We start from the raw sequence: 18,369 nt of genomic DNA, 5'->3' as shown, positions 1-18,369 counted from the left end.
GCCTGATGGTATCGATAATAAGCCTATGGTATCGATACTACTATGTAAAGTAGTATCGGTACCCCTTTGGTAATCGATACCATTTTTACATTCTGGAATTTGAGCTAATATGGTAATATCGATACTACCTAGTAAGTATCGATATCGCCCTTACCTTTGAATTATCGATACAGTTAAAAAGTATCGATGCAGTTCATGAGGTATTGATATTGTAAGAACAATATCGATACTTCTTGATCAGAAAAATATTTTGTGCTCAATTTCAAGTTAAATGAACTTTGAATTATTTTTGAAAACATTGAATAAATTCAATTCAAGTACAAAAACATTTTGTCATAAATTGTTATATCAAAATATAGTTCAACAAGACATTATGATGTAAATTTAAAATATAACATTTAAATTATATTTACATTTATATATGAATTATATTAATTTAAACCATAATAAATTCAAAAACAATTATTATTATTATATATGAATTATATCAGTTTAAACTATAATAAAAATATAAAATACAAATAAAAATATATAATAATATATTTTATATAACTCACTATTAATATTTTAATATGCAAATCATGAATTTTATTTATTTTTAAATAATTAAATAAATTATTAAAAGTAATAAATTTTTTTAAGGATGTTTTGTATTAAATTATTGAAATAAAACGTAAATACATAATTGAGTGGAACTCATGCATTAACAAAGGTAAAAATATAAATTTACATCTAACACAAAGTTGAAATGTGAAAACTAAAAATTTTAATTTTTACGATTAGCTTGAAACCACTGTTTTTACTATATTCTTTTTTTAATTTTTAACCGTTTAACATTAATTTTACATTCAAAAGAAACTTTTTTAATTAAAAGTACTTTTAAATAGCATTATCAAACTGGGTCTTATCCGAGAGCAATCAATCATGTTTAATTATATTTTTTTTAAAGAATCAATCATGTTTAAGAAACGTGGAAGCAAAGACGTTACTCCAAATTTTCTCTCTTTTAATATGTTATAGATAAACTAAAATATGTTTAATTTTATATTCTCAGTTTATTTTAGGTATATAAAATATTTTTTTTATTAAAAAATGCAACTTAATATTTTTTATCGTTATCTTTCCATATGCTTCCTATTTTCATCCAATATAATTTGGCACTAGGAAACCAAACACTGACATAATTTAGTAGTATCTTGCGATAAAGACATAAAAAATAAATTTTATTTAAAAATATATAATTTTAAAATAATACGAAGTTCTAAAAAATAGGGGAAAATCTTTTTTTAATGTTTTTACCGCACATGTTATTAATGTCGCCACTTTAGACGAAAAACAAATGGAATGAAGTGATAACCGTGAAAAATGAAATATACTTCAAAAGTTAATTATTGTACAAATTTTAATAAATGAAATACATATGTAATTTTAAAGGGTTAAATCAAATTTAATTAAATAATAAAATGACCTTAATAGTACCATGTAAAATCATCTCAAATAAAACTTGCTTAAAATGAAATGTTTTCAACAAAGTTATTTTATCCTTCTAACATATTTTAAGAAAATAATACGCCAAGTTATTTCCATCATCTTTTAATTTTCAATGACAGTTGAAGAACATAGCCTCTTAAATTAATGTTTTTTCAAGGTTGAGGGAAGAAATGCATTTTCCAAAAAATTGCGAGTGCCAGTTATTGAATTATGTATATATTTAGAAGCAGAGCTATGAATTTAGAGCAGTTGAGTCACTTGCTCCTCTTTCAGGCACAAAACTGAATCATTTACTACATGAACAGGCAGAACCATCTCATCTAAGTGGCAACTGTGCAATGTTCTTTTTTTCTCTTTTGGTTTGTAATCGAAGGCTTTTGATGTACGTGTACTACCAAGCGCTTCCAGCTCACAACCCAAATGACTGCTTTAGTAGTAGAATGAGTTATCCTTCTTGTTGTTGGCATCCTTACACAGCATCGACCGTACCTCCATTATCGACCTTGGTGGCTCGAGGTCTTTTTCTGGGAGGGCGTTGCCGACGAGCTGTTGCATCTGTGATGCAAAAGTATCGTCCACGATCTGCACATTAACAATGGGTTCAGATAGCTTTAGAAGTCAAGCAACAAGTACATCAATACAAGGAAAGAAAAGATTGTGATAACTGATTTGGGATCTTATTTTCAGCAAGGAAAGAAAAGATTGTTAAGCTTTTACTTACGGATACAGCAATTCTGGAACCTTTATACCACGATCGATTTTCTTTCCGGTTTTCCAAGAAGCTGAGAACGTCCTGCAATAAGGGAAGAAAAAGAAATCATGTCAGGTGATCAATGCTTAATCTGGATTCGCAGTTTTTTAACCAATTGCATGCCATTGTGCACCTATAATTTACCTGTCCCATCCGATCCCAGTACCATCGACAGATTGCAGTGAAAACATGAGTCTCAAAAACTGTATGAAGGTGATTTATTGTGCTTATCAGCTGTTCTTTCAATGGCTGCATTCTGGCTTGTATATCAGATTCTCCCACTGTTTCTTTAGAATCTTGTAGAATCTTCTTCAATTTTGTTGAGTTCTGTAATTTGGTCTGAGAAAAAAAGAACAAAATGGAAAACAAATTCAATTCTAAATCAAAAGCAAAATATATATTCTGGCTGGCAGTTCCAGTCAAATTAAAACTCATTTTTCATATTCTGATTAGACATTACGAATTGAATGAGACTCACATTCTCGGCAAGTTTTTCTACAACAGCTTGCAGATACCCTCTGAACTTAGTTCTCAACATCACGGTGACCTCACTAAGACGCTCGCCAGGGGCTGTGTTTCCACCATCAGGCAAGCAAGAACCCCAAGACTTGAACTTGTTCTCTATCTTTGGACGTAGAACATCAAGCATCCTCTTCATGGAATTCAACATGATGCCCAGCTGAAAGCGGCAATCAAATTCTTAAGCTATAAATGAGAGTAAACAATTCCAAGAGAGAATCTTGTTAAGTTAAAAATTTATGGCTTACCTCATCAGGAACGGTATAGGAGCATACAGACCGTTTAGTGAGTTTCTGCATGTACTTGAGGCCAAATTTCTTTGGTGCCATGTTTTCCTTCAAAGGAGTTACTACATCTGCATACTGCTTATCCAGAGCTTCCACTATTGCCTTCTCAATATCCGAAACAGCCTGGTGTAGAAACGAAACCCAAAGTTTATTACTTGTCATTGAAAAGAACTGATTATACAATTCATGATGTACATTTGAACGGAAGATCATTAGTGCAAAACATAAATAACTAGCATCTAGAAATCATTTTATGTTTCTTCTTCTTCTTCTTCCTTTTTCCAAAAACAAGCTAGTTTTTGGAATACTAGGCTGATAACGTTTGTTTCATGTTAGGAAAAATCAATTAAATAAGAAAATGAAGGCTGAAGTACATAACATACATTTTCCAGCACAAAAATATATTCAGGCCAGCGGCAGATGATGACTTCATAATCACTCAAAGTTTCTTTCAACCGATCGTACATTTCATCTACGAAAGGTGTTGTAGAATATTGTGTTCTAACTCCTGACCACTTCACCTGCAAGTACGTTTCAGACATTAAAAGAACTCTTTGAAGATATTTGATAAAATATGCAAGTTGCCTCTATAATAACATATTTTATCAGTCTTTATTAGGATTTCGTTTTTAGTTATGTAATAAGTAAAAAATGCAGTGATAAAAAATATATGCTCTTATTGATTAAAATAAACAACTCTCCAGCACATTTATGAAGTTACCAGCCGGAATCAATTTCAAAAATAAGAATCTACCATTTCACATTAACTATGCACAGTAAGATTCTTGCTTAAAGAATGTACCTTATCTAATTTACATGTCTCAAGTAGCGATTGCCGCTTCTCTTGAACCCATATCATGATGTATAAGTGGAACAACTCCTTTGCCTCAACTCCACCTTTCACATGACTGGGAGAAAAATAAATGAATTTGATATATTTCCCAAAAATACAAAAAATCATTGTTGCTAAAAGAATCACCTTATATTCCAGCTGGCAAGATCTCGCTGGAAATCTGCTGTTGCAATGACAAGTTCTGCCACAGGTGGTGAAGGACCGGATGGTGGGCATGCAATAAGGAATGCACGTAATCGGCTGCAGAGCTCTGTGCTATATATAGAAGCTGATAGATTTGGTAGGTCTATAAAGCTGCAAAGGAAGAAAATTTAATGCTGCATAAGCTAAACCAAACAGGATGCACCGTTGAAACATACACGAGATATGATGTTCTCAAACGTGAATGGACATACTGTTTCAACAATTTACATTCTAAGTGGTAACAAAAGCATATTAAACAATAACACAATCGTGACTAAATCGTCACAGTATTGTTCACAGATTGCAGATTATCCCAACAATAATATGTAATTAATGTGAGCACATAGCCAAATGCTTAAATTAAAATCAAATAGAATCTTAAATACAGCTAATTTTGGTCCATGCTCCACATGAATGAAAATTTACTCTCTGAGGAAGCTTAACAAACCAAATGATAAAAAAGGAAACAACATACCTGGGAAGTATATGTTGATTGTGAATCTCAATATCCGTGAATATCTCATTCTTAATGTTCATGCAAAGACATGTCACCTTCTGGTAAGCAGTAGACATAGCAACTGGATCCAAAAAGTTGGGTTCATTGTTGGTGGTGACGAACTCATCAGTCTCAGCCAAGTGCCTTCTCGATCTCTTTCTTGCGGCGGCCTATATAGATACTGATATTTAGGAAGTGGAGGAAAGGCATGTAGAAACAAAGGTAGGGAAGGAAATTAAATTCCTCGACCTGGAAATAATGACAAAGATTTTTCTGTGCTTCTGGAGACAATACATCATGTAGAAGAGTATAAAGTTTAACAGCAGGTTCCAGTGCAGGTGCAGCAATCCCTGTTGCAGGCTTGAAGACCTCCATAATACCATAGAGTGATGATTCATCAAGGTATTTATAATTCTCAAAAACCAAAGAAAGGATCTGCTCAATCTGATCTTTGGTTTCTCCTAAAATTCGGTTCTGATGAAGCAGGAAACAATGAGTGGTGTTATAAAAGGAAGGATCAACATATTATAAATTATATAAATAACTGAATGAGATAGTACCTCTTGATGACTCAATGTGCTCTTACTGTTGCCCTTCATAACAACAGGCATTAACAATTCATGCACCAATGTGAGGCAGTCAGCCGTAGGAGTAGCCACATCCATAACATAGGAAAGATACCTATTGAAAATGTATGTTAAAAATAACCAGACCTAGACACTTACCAAAACAGAAGCCTAGTAAAACATGAATTGCAACACTTAAACAGGAAAGGTAAACAACATTTTTTTCCTTTTCTGCCCAAAATACCTTAACTTGGTGTAGACATCAGAAACTCCATAATATGAGGCAAACTCCGTTAACAGCCATTTCCATGAACCATATAATTGTAAGTTTCTTTGTTGGAAGCGTTGAACCTTCATTGCAACTTCCAGTACAAGGTCATACGCAACTGTTTCAGCAACAGAACCACACTATAACAAGAAAGAAAAATGCAGTTAATACCATCGAACTATTTCATAATATTCCATTTTTTCATCTTAAAAATCAGAACATCATGCAATAATACCAAGTTAGAAAGCAAAATTAATGGACTGAACTTTTTCCTTCAATTTTAAAATATGAACTACAAATTTCTTATTAGATTTTAGGCTAATCAAGACTAGTTCACCTTGAGATGACTATTGTCATCAGAACTTGTTGAGTAATTTATATACAGCTGCAGCTTCCCCACTGATTGATGTTCAGGCTCACGAAAAATGGGCCACCACCGTAACTTGTCAGTCTGTATTCAGTTTTCATATGATTGTATTATTAAATCAACTAGACTACAAATTAAGTAGAACTGGTGTCAGTATAAAGAAACAATACCGAGTCTTCAGCAATAGTAGCCACTTGTGCAAGGACACGGCCAAATTGCTTCCCTTTGGAGTCATGAACTTCAACAATTAGATCATCTCCCAAACTATCTGGGAAACTGCAGAGTTATCAGTTCCTAGATGGTCAGTACCTATCTTAAAGGAACTTGAAAATGAAAGGAGAATTTGGAAATAATCACATACAAGACATGTGTTTCGCCAGATCCAGGCTGCATCCTTTTGCCGTCTTCTTCAGCTGAACTTTTCAGTCTCAACACGCAAGAGTACATTTCTAATGACATATGCATACAAGAGGAAAGAATGTTGGAAAAATAAAAGAGAACAGAATATTTGGCTTGTTGCCAAAAGAAAGAAACCAAAGGAACGATTATCAAGTAATAACATAGGTATGATCCAGGTCTTTTAGTGACAAACAATTAAATAAAGATGGATTCACTTAAAGGCTAGCAATCTAAAATTCACAAGCAAAAGCATATATTTCACAAAGTACTACTTGTAGCAAAACCATACGATGTGGTCATTTTAGCATAGTAACAAAGAGTACATCAAAGTCCAAGCCAGCAGCTAGGACAAATAAATCCAGTTAGACATGAATCTAGTTTGATACCCTCAAACAAGAAAGTAAAGGGTTTGGAAAGACATACCTTGTGCAACATCATATGATGATGAACTATGGCGTAAACTTGTCACTCCAATTTTCAGCAGTCCAGATACTTGTTTCATATACTGAGTTCCAGCGTGTACATAAGCTAAACTTTGGCGTGAAAAAGAACCATTTGCAGGTAAATGAGGTGCAACTCGTAGCTTTCTAAGAGCTTGCCACCTCGAATAGAGTGCTGACTGAAAACTGGTCAAGTGATACCGTATATTCCCCAGCTTAACTACTGGAGCCCTAAGAGTAAGAGATGAGATACTACAGCCAGTTGGTGGATCCAGGGTTGTTTTGATTTTGCGCACTGCCAGTGAAGAAAAAAATATTAGGATAACCAAGAGAAAGCGACTCAAAAATGGTAACGTCAAATCCTGGAGAGAAAACTACCTTGCACCTTCATCTTGCCAATTATTTTCTTAGGTTTTGGGGCAGATGCCTCACTGGTGAGCTCTGAAGAGCATTTTGCCATTAGCTCTTCTTCGGATTGTAACAGGACTTGTTGCAAACTATGTAACACACAAAAGTTTAAGGTGATCAAGAGCAAAACTTAGTGGAAGTGGAACAATAAAGCATACTCATTGGCTAAATAACAATTTCAAGACCTCCATGATCAGTTAAGGAACCAAATTATGATTATTTAAATAATTTCCTTTTGAGAATAAGGATGGCATTTTCATCAATTAAAAGAGGTTGCTGACAAATGTAGTCATGCAAGTCTTTGATTAGATTGGACTTTCAGACGTGAAAACTTTTATTTGACTAATAAAATCGAGACAGTTTGATAGCAAAAGCAATTAACCTATTGGCATTAAGATGCAAAAAATCACCACAACAAACACAAGAACTACTAAAAAATGAAGAGGCAGCTTTCAGAACAAAACAAACCATTGCAGTACAAATTATCAGTTTGAGACCATGTGTCAGTTGAGGTTAGTTTTCTAGAAGCACAACAAGATTAAACTCACCCAAATGTATCTCGTAAAAGAGCACATTCATTCTCCAAAAACATTGGAGCTTCCGTGCAACCCCTAGCCCAAGCATGAAGGCAAAGTCGTACGCATGCATCATAGGAAATTACAGCATGCCAAGGTCCAAGAGCACTAATTTTGATAGGATAAACAACTTAGAGTGATTAGTGAATGAAGTGCATAAAAAAGTCATCACTTGAATCGTCTAAGAGTCTGTCTTAGTGAAAGCTACCTTGCATTAAATGTCGGGACACGAGCTGGATTAACACCTGAAGATGCAGTGGCAGTTTCTGCACCAACACCATTTCTAGGAACAAGGAGCATATAAATAATATATTTAATGCGCTATCAGATTAATCTTGAATAAGCATTAAACAAAATGATTGCACTAACCTTACACACTCATTAGACTTTTTGTTACTTGTATTCTGCTCAGGTTCAACTCTTGACATAGAACTGAATGTCTTTGGATATCGCAAATCAGCTGCACCATTGGCACTTTCTATCTCAGTCACCGGAACGTGCTGAGAATCTTGTTTATCTTCCTTCACTGAGCTAGAAAATGGTGGTGCACTCGGAATGTCATCATCAGAGAACTTTTCATGTTGTAGCTGTTGAGAATTCAAATCCTGCAAAGAAACTATCTCAGCAAGAGCATTACATATAACTCTTAATGGCTATATCTAAAACTTCATAATCTATATGGCATTTACATTGTTGAAAACGAATTCAAAAGTAAGTACTAGACATAAGATCATTGTAAGACTGTACAAGCATTTTGAAAGCAAGAAGCTTAGAATCCACCAAAGAATTAGGTCAAAGTCTCCTTAGTAGCACTAAACATTAGCAGACCCCCTAACTGGTGCAAAATTAATGAACCTAGTCTTCATTTCTTTTCCTACACTATCCCACATATTTCCTTTCAAGTTACCTTCGTAAACCTTTATTAACGTAAAACTTCACCCTCAATTATGTCCAACTATAATGAATATGCTACAATATAACTATTTAGTACCAAACTGAAGGATTTTGTGTTGATCTAGAAAACAATCAAAACATTTTCAATCAAAATCTTAGGAAAACAAACCTTCTCAGCTGTGCTCCTCACATTAATCCGAGAAGGAACACCGGAAGCATATCCTTCAGAAACGTATGCTCTACTCTGAGGAATTCCACCATTTATACTCCCCATTTGTGTAGTCGAAAACTCAGAGCTACCGGCTGAATCCGAAGACTCGTCCTCCTCCGTAAAACCATCCCTCCCAACAGGGTATCTCCCGTTCCCCCTCCCTAAGGTACCCTCCAAACTACCTCTTCTCCCTCCCATTATCGTCTCCATGGATGAACTAACATCTGAATATGTATAATCGCTGGCAGTGGTGTACCGGGGCCGCCTTTGGGCCAGGTTTCCATATTTCTGAGCAGTTCCATTAGGGATTCTTTCATCTTGTGGGGAAGTATCAAGAGAATACCTCCCTCCGTAAACAGTATCCTCCTCTGAGTCAGTAGTGACGTCATTTTCAGAACCGGATTCTTCGTCGACAGGTAAAGTAGTGGTTGTCAACGGCAAGTGACCGCTTCTGAATTTCGAAGTCGGTGGCAAGCCAAAATTCCGGGTGCCAGAACGGATGTTGGTGATCGGATCCATTCGAGGCCTTAAGCTAGAATTCGAATGTGGAAGCTCCTTATGCTAAGAAAAACAAGAAATGAGAATCTGAAATTAAATAAAAAAATAAATTCCAAAAAAGAGACAAAAGCTCGTACTTCTCGAACCCATTTGAGGGCATTGTTGTCAAGTCCTTCAGTAAACATATTGCTTGTCCTGTCTCTTAAGACTTACCTAAACCAACATTGTCAAAAATAGTAAGAGTAAACCAGTAACAAAAACCAAAGTAAATTATAAAAATTAAAAAAACGAAGAAAATTGATGAACAAACACTGTAGAGAAGTGAAAAGACAGTGACTTACATAAGAAACGGCGTTGAGGGTTTCAGAGTCGAGAATTCAGTGAAGAGATCAGCTTAGTATATATGGTATTTAACGGTTAACAGAATTTCTAAAGCTTAAAGAAGGAAATAAAAGTATAAAAAAAAAAAAGATTTGCTTCGGTGAAAAGCTTCCTTCGGATCTGAAACAGAGAGAGAGAGGAACACTGAAACCCAAATCCTCTCTTCTGCAAAATACTTTTATGGGCACTCTCATCTGTTTGCTCTCTTATTCGAGATTTTAATTTCCTATTTTTCTTCACGTTGAGGTTTCGCTGGAAACGGCAGCGTTTTGAATCTTGTCGATGAAGGGAAATTAGTAAAACGGTGCGAATGTGGGTTGAAAAGAGGGGAGAGAAAACAACGGGTGAGTTGGGAACTCCGTTATTTTATTATTGTTGTTTTGAATAAAGTTACTATTTATCAGACGAACGTTGTGTGAGTGGGGTCGATTTTTATTTTCTTCTTTTTTATTTTCCTTTTTCGGGGGACATTCTAATTTGTTCCGCCACTGTATGCACTTCACATGGTTAGGTGGGTCCCAACGCACCCAACAGGCACCAACTGCTAGAAAAACTCATCCTTTTCTTCATATATTATGGAATAATAATACATTTTTAATATTGACTTTTGATAAAATAATAATGTCGATATCATATCTTATTTATATATTTTTTATGGAGTATTTATCTTTCTTTATATTGTTATTGTGTTTGAAATCTTTGAGTCATGGCCTTAAGGCTTAAGTTCTTCTTAATGTCTAATTTAAAATATTTCATTGGAGCTAAGAAGAAGGGAACAAGACAAGAGTCACATGGTGGTTCAAATATTTTTAAGTGACATGATGGACGGCTGTGATGTGTGTTTGGACATTAGTCATTTATGTTTTGACTAGGTTATGACATATTTTGATAGGGAGCTGTAACGAGGCACTAGTAGTTTGATTATTGTTTGTTTGACGGCATGAGTGGGCCGAATATGCTTTAATTTGAATTATTATTATTATTTTTGAACGGTTGGGTGGTTACATGCAGTTATGAAAAATTTGAACTATTATGTACAAAACGATATGATTGAAGCAGTCAATTAAACCTTAATTTAATTTTAGGGGAAGAATTTTTTTTTTTGAAAAAAATCTCAATTTAGGGTTCTATGGTAGGCGAGAACAGGCCTTGTTGAGATGGGAAATGGAGATAGCCTTTTCTCCCCACTACCTAGCCATAAGGTACCCAACTACTTGTTGGTTGTCTTGAAGATAAAGGATTTCAAACATGGAAGAAAAATGATGTTGCATTGCTTGTAACTTGGCTCCAATCCCTCAGCGACCAAGGAGAAAACACATGAAAGTTATTGTATTACAAGTACAAACAATGGAGGAAGAAATGATATTTTCCTTTACATACCGCCATTTAAAAATTATTTTTGAAATAATATATTTTTATAATTACTTGTAAATTTAATATATAAAAATATCTAACGTCAAACATGTTTTAATTTTTTTCCCTTCATAAAACACGTTTTTATAGCAAGTAATATTATGATATTTGAGTGGTTAAAGCATGTATTAATTGCTATTGAATTTTTTCTTCAAACTCTATTAATGTTTTTAAATTTACATTATTTTATTCAAGTCTTGAAATAAATGTTTTCTACTTAATCAAATTAATTTAAAAATATATTTTATTGACGTATCGTTATGTCACGTCAATACTTTTGTACAAGTGGTATTATCACACCAATGCACGTTGTTATGTAAATTTATCAATCTTAAAATATTGACTGTCAATTAAAGAACAATTTTTACCGATAAATAGATTACTTTTGATGCAAAACAAAACGTTGAAAGCAAAAATACTTTAAAAAATAAGATTAAAATTGATAATTTAATCAAACATAAAATACATTTCTTAAAAAATAATATTATGCCTTTATTAAGATATTTTAAAACCAAATATAAAATGGTATAAATGTGCAACTATTTTGCAATAAAACAAGACTCGATGAGATTAAGTTTGGAAAAAAATTGTTTGTCGTAATAAAGTAGGTTAAAAAATATTCAATCAACAATATCATATTACATTAATAATGAAAATATATTCAATTAATAATATTTATAAAAATAATAAAAATACTTGCGAAGGTTTTCTCTCAACACAATAATAACTATCATACGTTTTAATCACCTAGACAATGTGACATTATTTTTTGTCCAAATAACATATTTAGATATCAATTTCATACATAATTATAAACAAGTGTTTATTTCTAAAAATAACTTTAAAAACATGACATTTGGATAAGGAAAGAGATTTTTGGGTATTAATTTTACGAGAACAAAGCAGGAACTTTGTAACAGTAGTAGTAATCTGAGCGTCGGTACCAGCTGATGAAGACCATGTAAACAAGACAAATGGTGACTAAGACATGTTTTCAAGCCTTCAGCAAAAAGACACGAACCCATTCTAAAATTTGAATTTAAGCAGACACCAGAACAAAACAGCTTGGAAAAAATGGTGTCTCCTATGGGCAATATTCGCTATGGTTTTCAGAGCGATGTTAAAATGGGGTGGAAAAGGAAAACACATTCCTCTTTAACTCAATTTTGGATTAGAGTTGAAATTTCTCATTCAGTACGTACACATAAAGCAAGTATGGTTTAAATCTGTGTTTACCAGACTCTTCATTCTCTTAAAACACTCGTACCACACATTAAAATATAACCATCCAAATATATATATATATATTAAGAAAACGTAACATAGCCCCTATAAGAAAACATACCCTTTGGCAACATTCACCAAGAGACACTGGTGTATCACAATTCACAGTGGCGTTTCAATTCACCGCTGACAACACTAGCATAAAACCTAAAACATGAATTTGGTATCTTGGTTGTGTTAGTTTTAAGCATACAATTCGTCCATGTTACACTCCCCCAGGAAAACCTTTAAGCTATATGGTGAGCCACAATCGCCTTCAGCAATTAGTGCTCTGTCATTGGCAGCCATGTGCTCAATGATTTTGTAAATCATTTCAATCTGCAATAATAAAACAGAGGAAGTTAAGCACGGCATTTTATCGCTCGAGTAGAGAGAAGTAACCTTGAACAGTATTTGGTACATACATCTTCAGGGGCATGGCAACGTTCTGCCACTTCTTCCAGCGTCAATGGTTCTACAGGTTGCTTACAGCTAAAACAAAGTGAAACATAAAACATAATCAGCAGAAAAACAACAAAACACGCACATTTCATCCACCTCAGGTTCAATGAAAGATGATAAAAAAAAACTGCATGAAAAGGGAATTCCATCGGAAGTCATCAAGCATTTGAAATAAAGAAGAGGAAGAGAGAGAAATATTGGCAGAAGGCCAGAAAGTGAGAGAATATCAGTGGCTGAAATCTAAAAGACTTCTCACTTATGGAACTTTCTTCAACTCTGACTCGCAAGGACAATAAAATCTATCCATAGAAGAAGCCTAGAAAATGAATATAAACTTGGCAAATAACTCAGTGTTTTACTTCCCTAAAGGACAAGCATCTGACATATAATGGCATCGGAGACTTCCAGATAAATTGCACCATAAACATATCATAATCATCCGCCGTCTAACCTGGCCTCATTGAGTACTGCTAAAACCCGCTTTTGTAGAGCTAATACTTCACCTGCTGCTTTTTTCCCAGCTTCCACCCCTAAGATGAAAATTAAGTGCCAAAAGTAAAGAGAGAAGAAAAACAGGATCAATCAATAGAATTAACCCAGCAAGAATGTTTAGATCAAACAACTAGGTTTAATATGACCTAACAAGTAACCAAAAAATATCCTCCTCAGCCCCTTCCAAGAACTAAATTTCCTAAATAAAAGAAACATAATTTACCAGGTTGATGATAAGCATTAATGTTGACAAGCGAGGCATAAAGTCCAACTGCTCGCTCATAAAGTGCTATGAGAGCCCCAACAGATCTAGGTGTGACCTCTTGGACAGTGACAGTGATGGACTCCCGGTCATTTGCATACAGAGCTGATCTTGTTCCCTGCACAAGCAAGCCATAAGCGAAAATATTATCAGCCTTTATCATGCATACACTCGTTAAAATCCGCGTTTTAGGAAACTGGCACTTATCAAACCTGTAGCATCCCAAACAGGTAGTCACCACATGTAACACCTGGTTCAAGTTCCCAATCATGACCAGGGGGTCTATCACGTAACACTTCAATGAAAGTCACAAAGAAATTATGCACACCCTCCCTTAGCTGTTGAATATAGCTATAAATTGATTATGCGCAAAGTTGCATCAGGCCTGAGCTTCACTTTCATCAATACAGATAAAATAAATTTTAATGGCATAAAGAAAACTTACGCATGCTGATCTGTGCTTCCTTTATTCCCATAAACAGATATTCCTTGATTTACCTGATGAATTAAGAAATTGTGTTTTTACCAGTTCTAATAATGTACGAAAGAAACTCAAACATATTTGTAATTAATAAATTCAACAAAAAACCCTGGAAAAAAACAACAAAAACAAAAGAACAAAGACAAAAAAAAAATGCAATAGAATTGCATCATGCTCCACAATCATTGACTTTTAAGATCTCAAGTAACACATTTTAACAGGTTTCTGGTTCCTTCATATTGCCTTGATATTAATAAATTAAAGTGTGTCTAATAATGCTTTGACATTAATAAATGGTACATAATATGCATTGAGGGGCTAAAGCACAGGCTTCGTTGAATTAAGGCCTGGCCACCAATAAGGTTCCTCATGACACAATTCTACTACTAATTAGTCATGCCAAATCAACAAACAAAACAAATAAAACATCTCTCTGATATTTCATCAATACATGACTAGAGGCCCGGTCACTTAATTTCTAATATTTAGAAACAATCCAACCAAGTTACACATCTTCGATCATGCCAAAAATGCTTCAATGAGAAAAAATTTGACAACAATTATTCATTAAAATGGCTCCATGATACAAGGTATACTCCTAACATAAGAATCAATTACCTATGGAAAACCATGAATCATTCTCCACAAACACAAAGTGCGCCCATATCAGCTTATATGTTTTACCAAGTAATTCACCCACTATGAAAAGCATTTAAAGTGAATGACAAGAAAATGTCCTAGAGTTTAGCTTTTTCTACAAAGTGGCTACCAGTGAACCAAAAGCAGCCTCCAAGAGACATCTTAAAATAAAGCGGAGTGAATCATCATAAATGGCTGGCTACACATACCCGGTTGCCATCCAGGTCAAACTCCTTGCCGAGTGATTCCATAACCAGCTGCTGTAAGTACCTACTAAAAAGTAATAAGCTGTCCTTGTAAGGAAGGACAACCATATCCTAAAAGAACCCCAAAAGAGAAACCATTAGTATGAGAAACCAAAATTTTGACAACATAAGATTTGTAAGGTTGTTAAGAATTTAATACCTTAGATCCAACCCCATCAGATGCCCAATACCAACATAGAGCAAGCAATGCTGCAGGATTATCCCTAAGCTGAAGGAAAGGAGGAAAAGAAATTTATGCCAGTGAAGGGGGGATAAGAGGTGGAATACAGGCCAGATACAAAACAAATATAGGAAGTCAAAAGCGAACTGAAACAAGAAAATATTTCAAACAGAAGACGAGAAACAAGTTTTTCCCATGCTAAGCAACTACCAACTAAACTCTTCAGCTTCCAAAATAGACAACATGAGATGAAGACAAGTAATCCAAGGTCACCAAATAGAAATTGCAATTATCATGATTCAATTCATCCCTAATCAAACAATTAAAAAAAGTAACAAAATATGTTAATGCAACTATAAAATATCAGTCCAAAATTTACCACTGTGCTCCTAGTTGCGTTGTCCATCATAGATGCACCAACTAGCATCTCTCTTATTTCAATTCCCTGCAGAAATATATCACTTAGATAAAGTGTCTGAAAGTGCTCTCATAACCACAATTATTAAATCCATGGACTACTTGCCTGAAGTGCTGCCGGAAGTAGACCTACAGCAGACATTTCAGACGTCCTGCCACCAACCCAATCATACATAGGGAATCTGGCTACCCAACCCTCAATCCTTGCTGTGTTGTCCAACAAAGAATTTTCTTGTGTTATAGCTACGCCCTGAATGAATGTGTAAATAAACAACACATAAAAACCTGAGAACCTAATTACAGAGAAAATCTGCTTCCAGAGCACAGGAGAACCAGGCAAGAATTCAAAATTCTCATCTAAACACAATAGTTGATTATGTAATACCAAGTGAAGTCTCTATGGCCAACATGGATTGGTTTAGTTGGTTGAGTATACATTAGCAAAAAATAGTAATGTTTCGATGTCAGGGTCATACAGAACAATTAAGTATAGGTTCAGCTGCGGGGGTCTGGCTTAAAAATTCAAGCTACTGTCTAATAACCCGCAAATGTTCATCAAGATCACTAAACATAATAACCTTTTTCTTTTGTACAATGAGAAGACCAATTTTATAAGGGAGAAGACCAATTTTATAAGGGAAAAGACTGATCATAAGACCATACAAGTATTTGTACAAAACTCTTCATTATGGTGGCAGAACGTACATCGGTCAGTTAAAATGCTAAGCAACAGAAAAGCTAAAACCATGTGCGGACACGTTTCAGCATTTATGAAAGAATACTTCCGAATTATATGCATCTATATCTCAATCTAACTCTAGTTATGAAGCCTTATCATATCCTCCAATTATAACCTACCTTGAGTTAAATACCAAAATAAATTTTAAACAAAATTCTGAAGCAGAGTAAACAAATAAAAGAAGAGACAAGAAGCTGAGATCAAAACCTGTTTTGAAAAATCCAAACCAGCTTCACGGAAGGCTTTCTGAACTTCCAACAGACCATTCCTAGTTTCTGGGGTACCTCCACTCTGAGTGGTGTAAGTTTTCATTCGATAAATAAAAAAAAATGTCATATATAGTCCATCAAACAGGTAAGTAAAGAAGAATAAAACAAGAACAAAGAAAGGTAAGTAGATATTAAGGATGACTTGACGCAGACCTTTGAAATCACAATTACAAGGGTAGAAGCCAGCTCACGACCTAGCTGTGCAATCTGATGATCTATTCCAGCAGGGTCTGTATTATCAATAAATCTTATCTGCCAATTCAGAGAATAAATATCAATATGCTACTCGAAAAATAAGACAAACTCATTCAGTTAGCAACGAATAAAAAGACCATTCAGTTAGAAGGCTACTCAAAATCTCTAAAGGGACGTTGGAGCATAGCTTTAACAAATAGACACTATTACTGCAAGCAGACTAAAGATCATTGTGAATAAAGAAATGCAAAACACAATTCAATTTAACAAAGCAAGGGAAGGGATAACGAACCTATGCTTCATCTGAGCAATTTTACCACAAATTTTGATCGAAATCTTTTTAGAAAGCAAATTTCAAAGGGCATGAAATTATAATTGAACAAATACCTTCAGAGGAGGATTATCAGGAGCCAATGCCTCGGCGACGAATTGTGGACCCAGAGCTGAACCTCCAATCCCAACTGAGAGTATTTGAGTAAAACGACCCTCCGGAGAAGATGGAGGCTTAATCTGCAGTTTAAAAGGGATTAAGCCAATTGATTAGTAAATTAATCCTGCTTCAACAATGATGCTCAACTAGTTTTTAGCGGCGAGCAAAAAGAGGAACACCCAAACTAACCTTACCGCTGATGACGTCATCAGCGAACTTGCAAACGGCATCAAGAGTCTTCTCAATCTGTGATTGCAAAAACGAATTTGGCGCGAGCTTAGAGTTCCTTAACCAATAGTGGCCCACCATCCGACCTTCATCAGGATTGGCGATGGCACCATTTTCCAACTCCTCCATAGCTTTAAACGCGGCTTGGAACCGGGGCTCCATTTCCGCGACGAACTCATCCGAGAATCCGATCCTACTGACATCGAGGTACAACCCGAGTTCCTTGTTCTGGTACAACCAGCCAACGTACCTCCTCCAAAGCGCTTTAGGATCTTTCTCGAATCCACCTTGCTTGGCCTTCTTCAGAACGCCAACGTTGTTGGTTTTCGAAAAATCAGCGTAAACTTTACGAGCCACGGAGAACTTGTAGTTTGACTTGGAACGAGCTGAGAATGCGAGTGCATCTTTGCGAAACGACGGAGTGAGTTTAACGACTCGGTCGTGCTTAGGCTTCAAAGAAGGGGAAGAAGGGAAAAGGCATGAGAGAGAGGCCATTGAAGAACACGAAGACGCGCGAAAACGAGATCACGATGATAACGATGTGCAACAAATAAAATAATAAAAAGAGAGGGATTTTGTTTTATTTAGGCGATTGGCTTAGAATTCGAGGGAGGGTTTGTTTGTTTGTTTGTTTTTTTGAAGAATTTGATGAACGGAATTTGTTTTTGGGGATTTTATATGCTTTGCTGGATTTGAGATGGGGCGCTCGCTCTGTCTTTTCCAATATGGTTCGCATGCGGGTCATATTGAACTAGGGTTCGCATATTTGTGCTCCAAATTATTTCAAACATACCTTAAGTTGCGCTCTCTTAACAAAATTAACTGTTTTTTAAGGATAAAGCATACCCACAGTCTCTCAATCGCGCGGGAAGTTATACAATCCGACACTTTTAATATACATTTAAAAAAATTGTTATCGATTTTTTTATTTTAAAATAATAAAATCGATAAAAATTACTTAAAATATTATTTTTTTATATAAAATATCAATATTTTTTAATATTTTTGATAAAGTGTCCAATAATAATAAAACTGATAAAAAATAACAAAACCGATAGAAATAATA

The 18,369-nt window shown here is 34.8% G+C and overlaps 2 protein-coding genes across 3 annotated transcripts; both read right to left on the bottom strand.

The window, feature by feature from the left end:
• Nucleotides 1-1,755: 1,755 nt before the first annotated feature.
• On the bottom strand, nt 1,756-9,682 carry LOC120194415. 2 transcript variants are annotated; one of them, XM_039196724.1, is made up of 23 exons: nt 9,548-9,682; nt 9,344-9,419; nt 8,667-9,269; nt 7,973-8,208; nt 7,812-7,886; nt 7,577-7,711; nt 6,999-7,117; nt 6,604-6,915; nt 6,143-6,230; nt 5,952-6,057; nt 5,752-5,865; nt 5,391-5,554; nt 5,141-5,261; nt 4,830-5,054; nt 4,560-4,750; nt 4,028-4,195; nt 3,851-3,956; nt 3,432-3,569; nt 3,010-3,171; nt 2,721-2,921; nt 2,387-2,581; nt 2,213-2,284; nt 1,756-2,073 (listed from the first exon to the last, which is right to left on the bottom strand). In XM_039196724.1, exons 2-23 carry the CDS (start codon nt 9,389-9,391, stop codon nt 1,921-1,923), a joined length of 3,732 nt encoding a protein of 1,243 aa, XP_039052655.1. In that variant the 5' UTR covers nt 9,392-9,419; nt 9,548-9,682; the 3' UTR covers nt 1,756-1,920. The 2 variants fall into 2 exon arrangements, with proteins under 2 accessions (XP_039052655.1, XP_039052656.1); XM_039196725.1 differs by having other exon boundaries at nt 8,667-9,266.
• A 2,722-nt stretch (nt 9,683-12,404) lies between these two features.
• LOC120193921 (glucose-6-phosphate isomerase 1, chloroplastic-like) lies at nt 12,405-17,946 on the bottom strand. Its single transcript, XM_039196343.1, has 14 exons — nt 17,265-17,946; nt 17,033-17,155; nt 16,604-16,702; nt 16,389-16,472; nt 15,549-15,692; nt 15,405-15,470; nt 15,005-15,073; nt 14,809-14,916; nt 13,925-13,977; nt 13,692-13,830; nt 13,441-13,597; nt 13,177-13,255; nt 12,689-12,755; nt 12,405-12,602 (listed from the first exon to the last, which is right to left on the bottom strand). The coding sequence occupies exons 1-14, from the start codon at nt 17,796-17,798 to the stop codon at nt 12,468-12,470; spliced, it is 1,857 nt and encodes a 618-aa protein (XP_039052274.1). The 5' UTR covers nt 17,799-17,946; the 3' UTR covers nt 12,405-12,467.
• Nucleotides 17,947-18,369: the final 423 nt, after the last annotated feature.

The sequence above is a fragment of the Hibiscus syriacus genome, unplaced genomic scaffold, assembly GCF_006381635.1.
Source record: "Hibiscus syriacus cultivar Baekdansim isolate YM2019G1 unplaced genomic scaffold, ASM638163v2 tig00116997_pilon, whole genome shotgun sequence".
NCBI classification, from domain to species: domain Eukaryota; kingdom Viridiplantae; phylum Streptophyta; class Magnoliopsida; order Malvales; family Malvaceae; genus Hibiscus; species Hibiscus syriacus.
This window is presented reverse-complemented; position numbering and strand designations above follow the sequence as displayed.

Excerpts from the sequence above, each read along its gene's own strand:
- LOC120193921 (XM_039196343.1), bottom strand. The coding sequence starts at position 17,798 with ATGGCCTCTCTCTCATGCCTTTTCCCTTCTTCCCCTTCTTTGAAGCCT. Across the intron at positions 13,831-13,924 it reads GGAAGCACAGATCAGCATGC|CTATATTCAACAGCTAAGGG; the intron begins GTAAGTTTTCTT and ends ATCAATTTATAG. Across the intron at positions 12,756-13,176 it reads GCAGTACTCAATGAGGCCAG|CTGTAAGCAACCTGTAGAAC; the intron begins GTTAGACGGCGG and ends ACTTTGTTTTAG.
- LOC120194415 (XM_039196724.1), bottom strand. The coding sequence starts at position 9,391 with ATGTTTACTGAAGGACTTGACAACAATGCCCTCAAATGGGTTCGAGAA. Across the intron at positions 7,887-7,972 it reads AAGTCTAATGAGTGTGTAAG|AAATGGTGTTGGTGCAGAAA; the intron begins GTTAGTGCAATC and ends CCTTGTTCCTAG. Across the intron at positions 5,262-5,390 it reads GATGTCTACACCAAGTTAAG|GTATCTTTCCTATGTTATGG; the intron begins GTATTTTGGGCA and ends CATTTTCAATAG.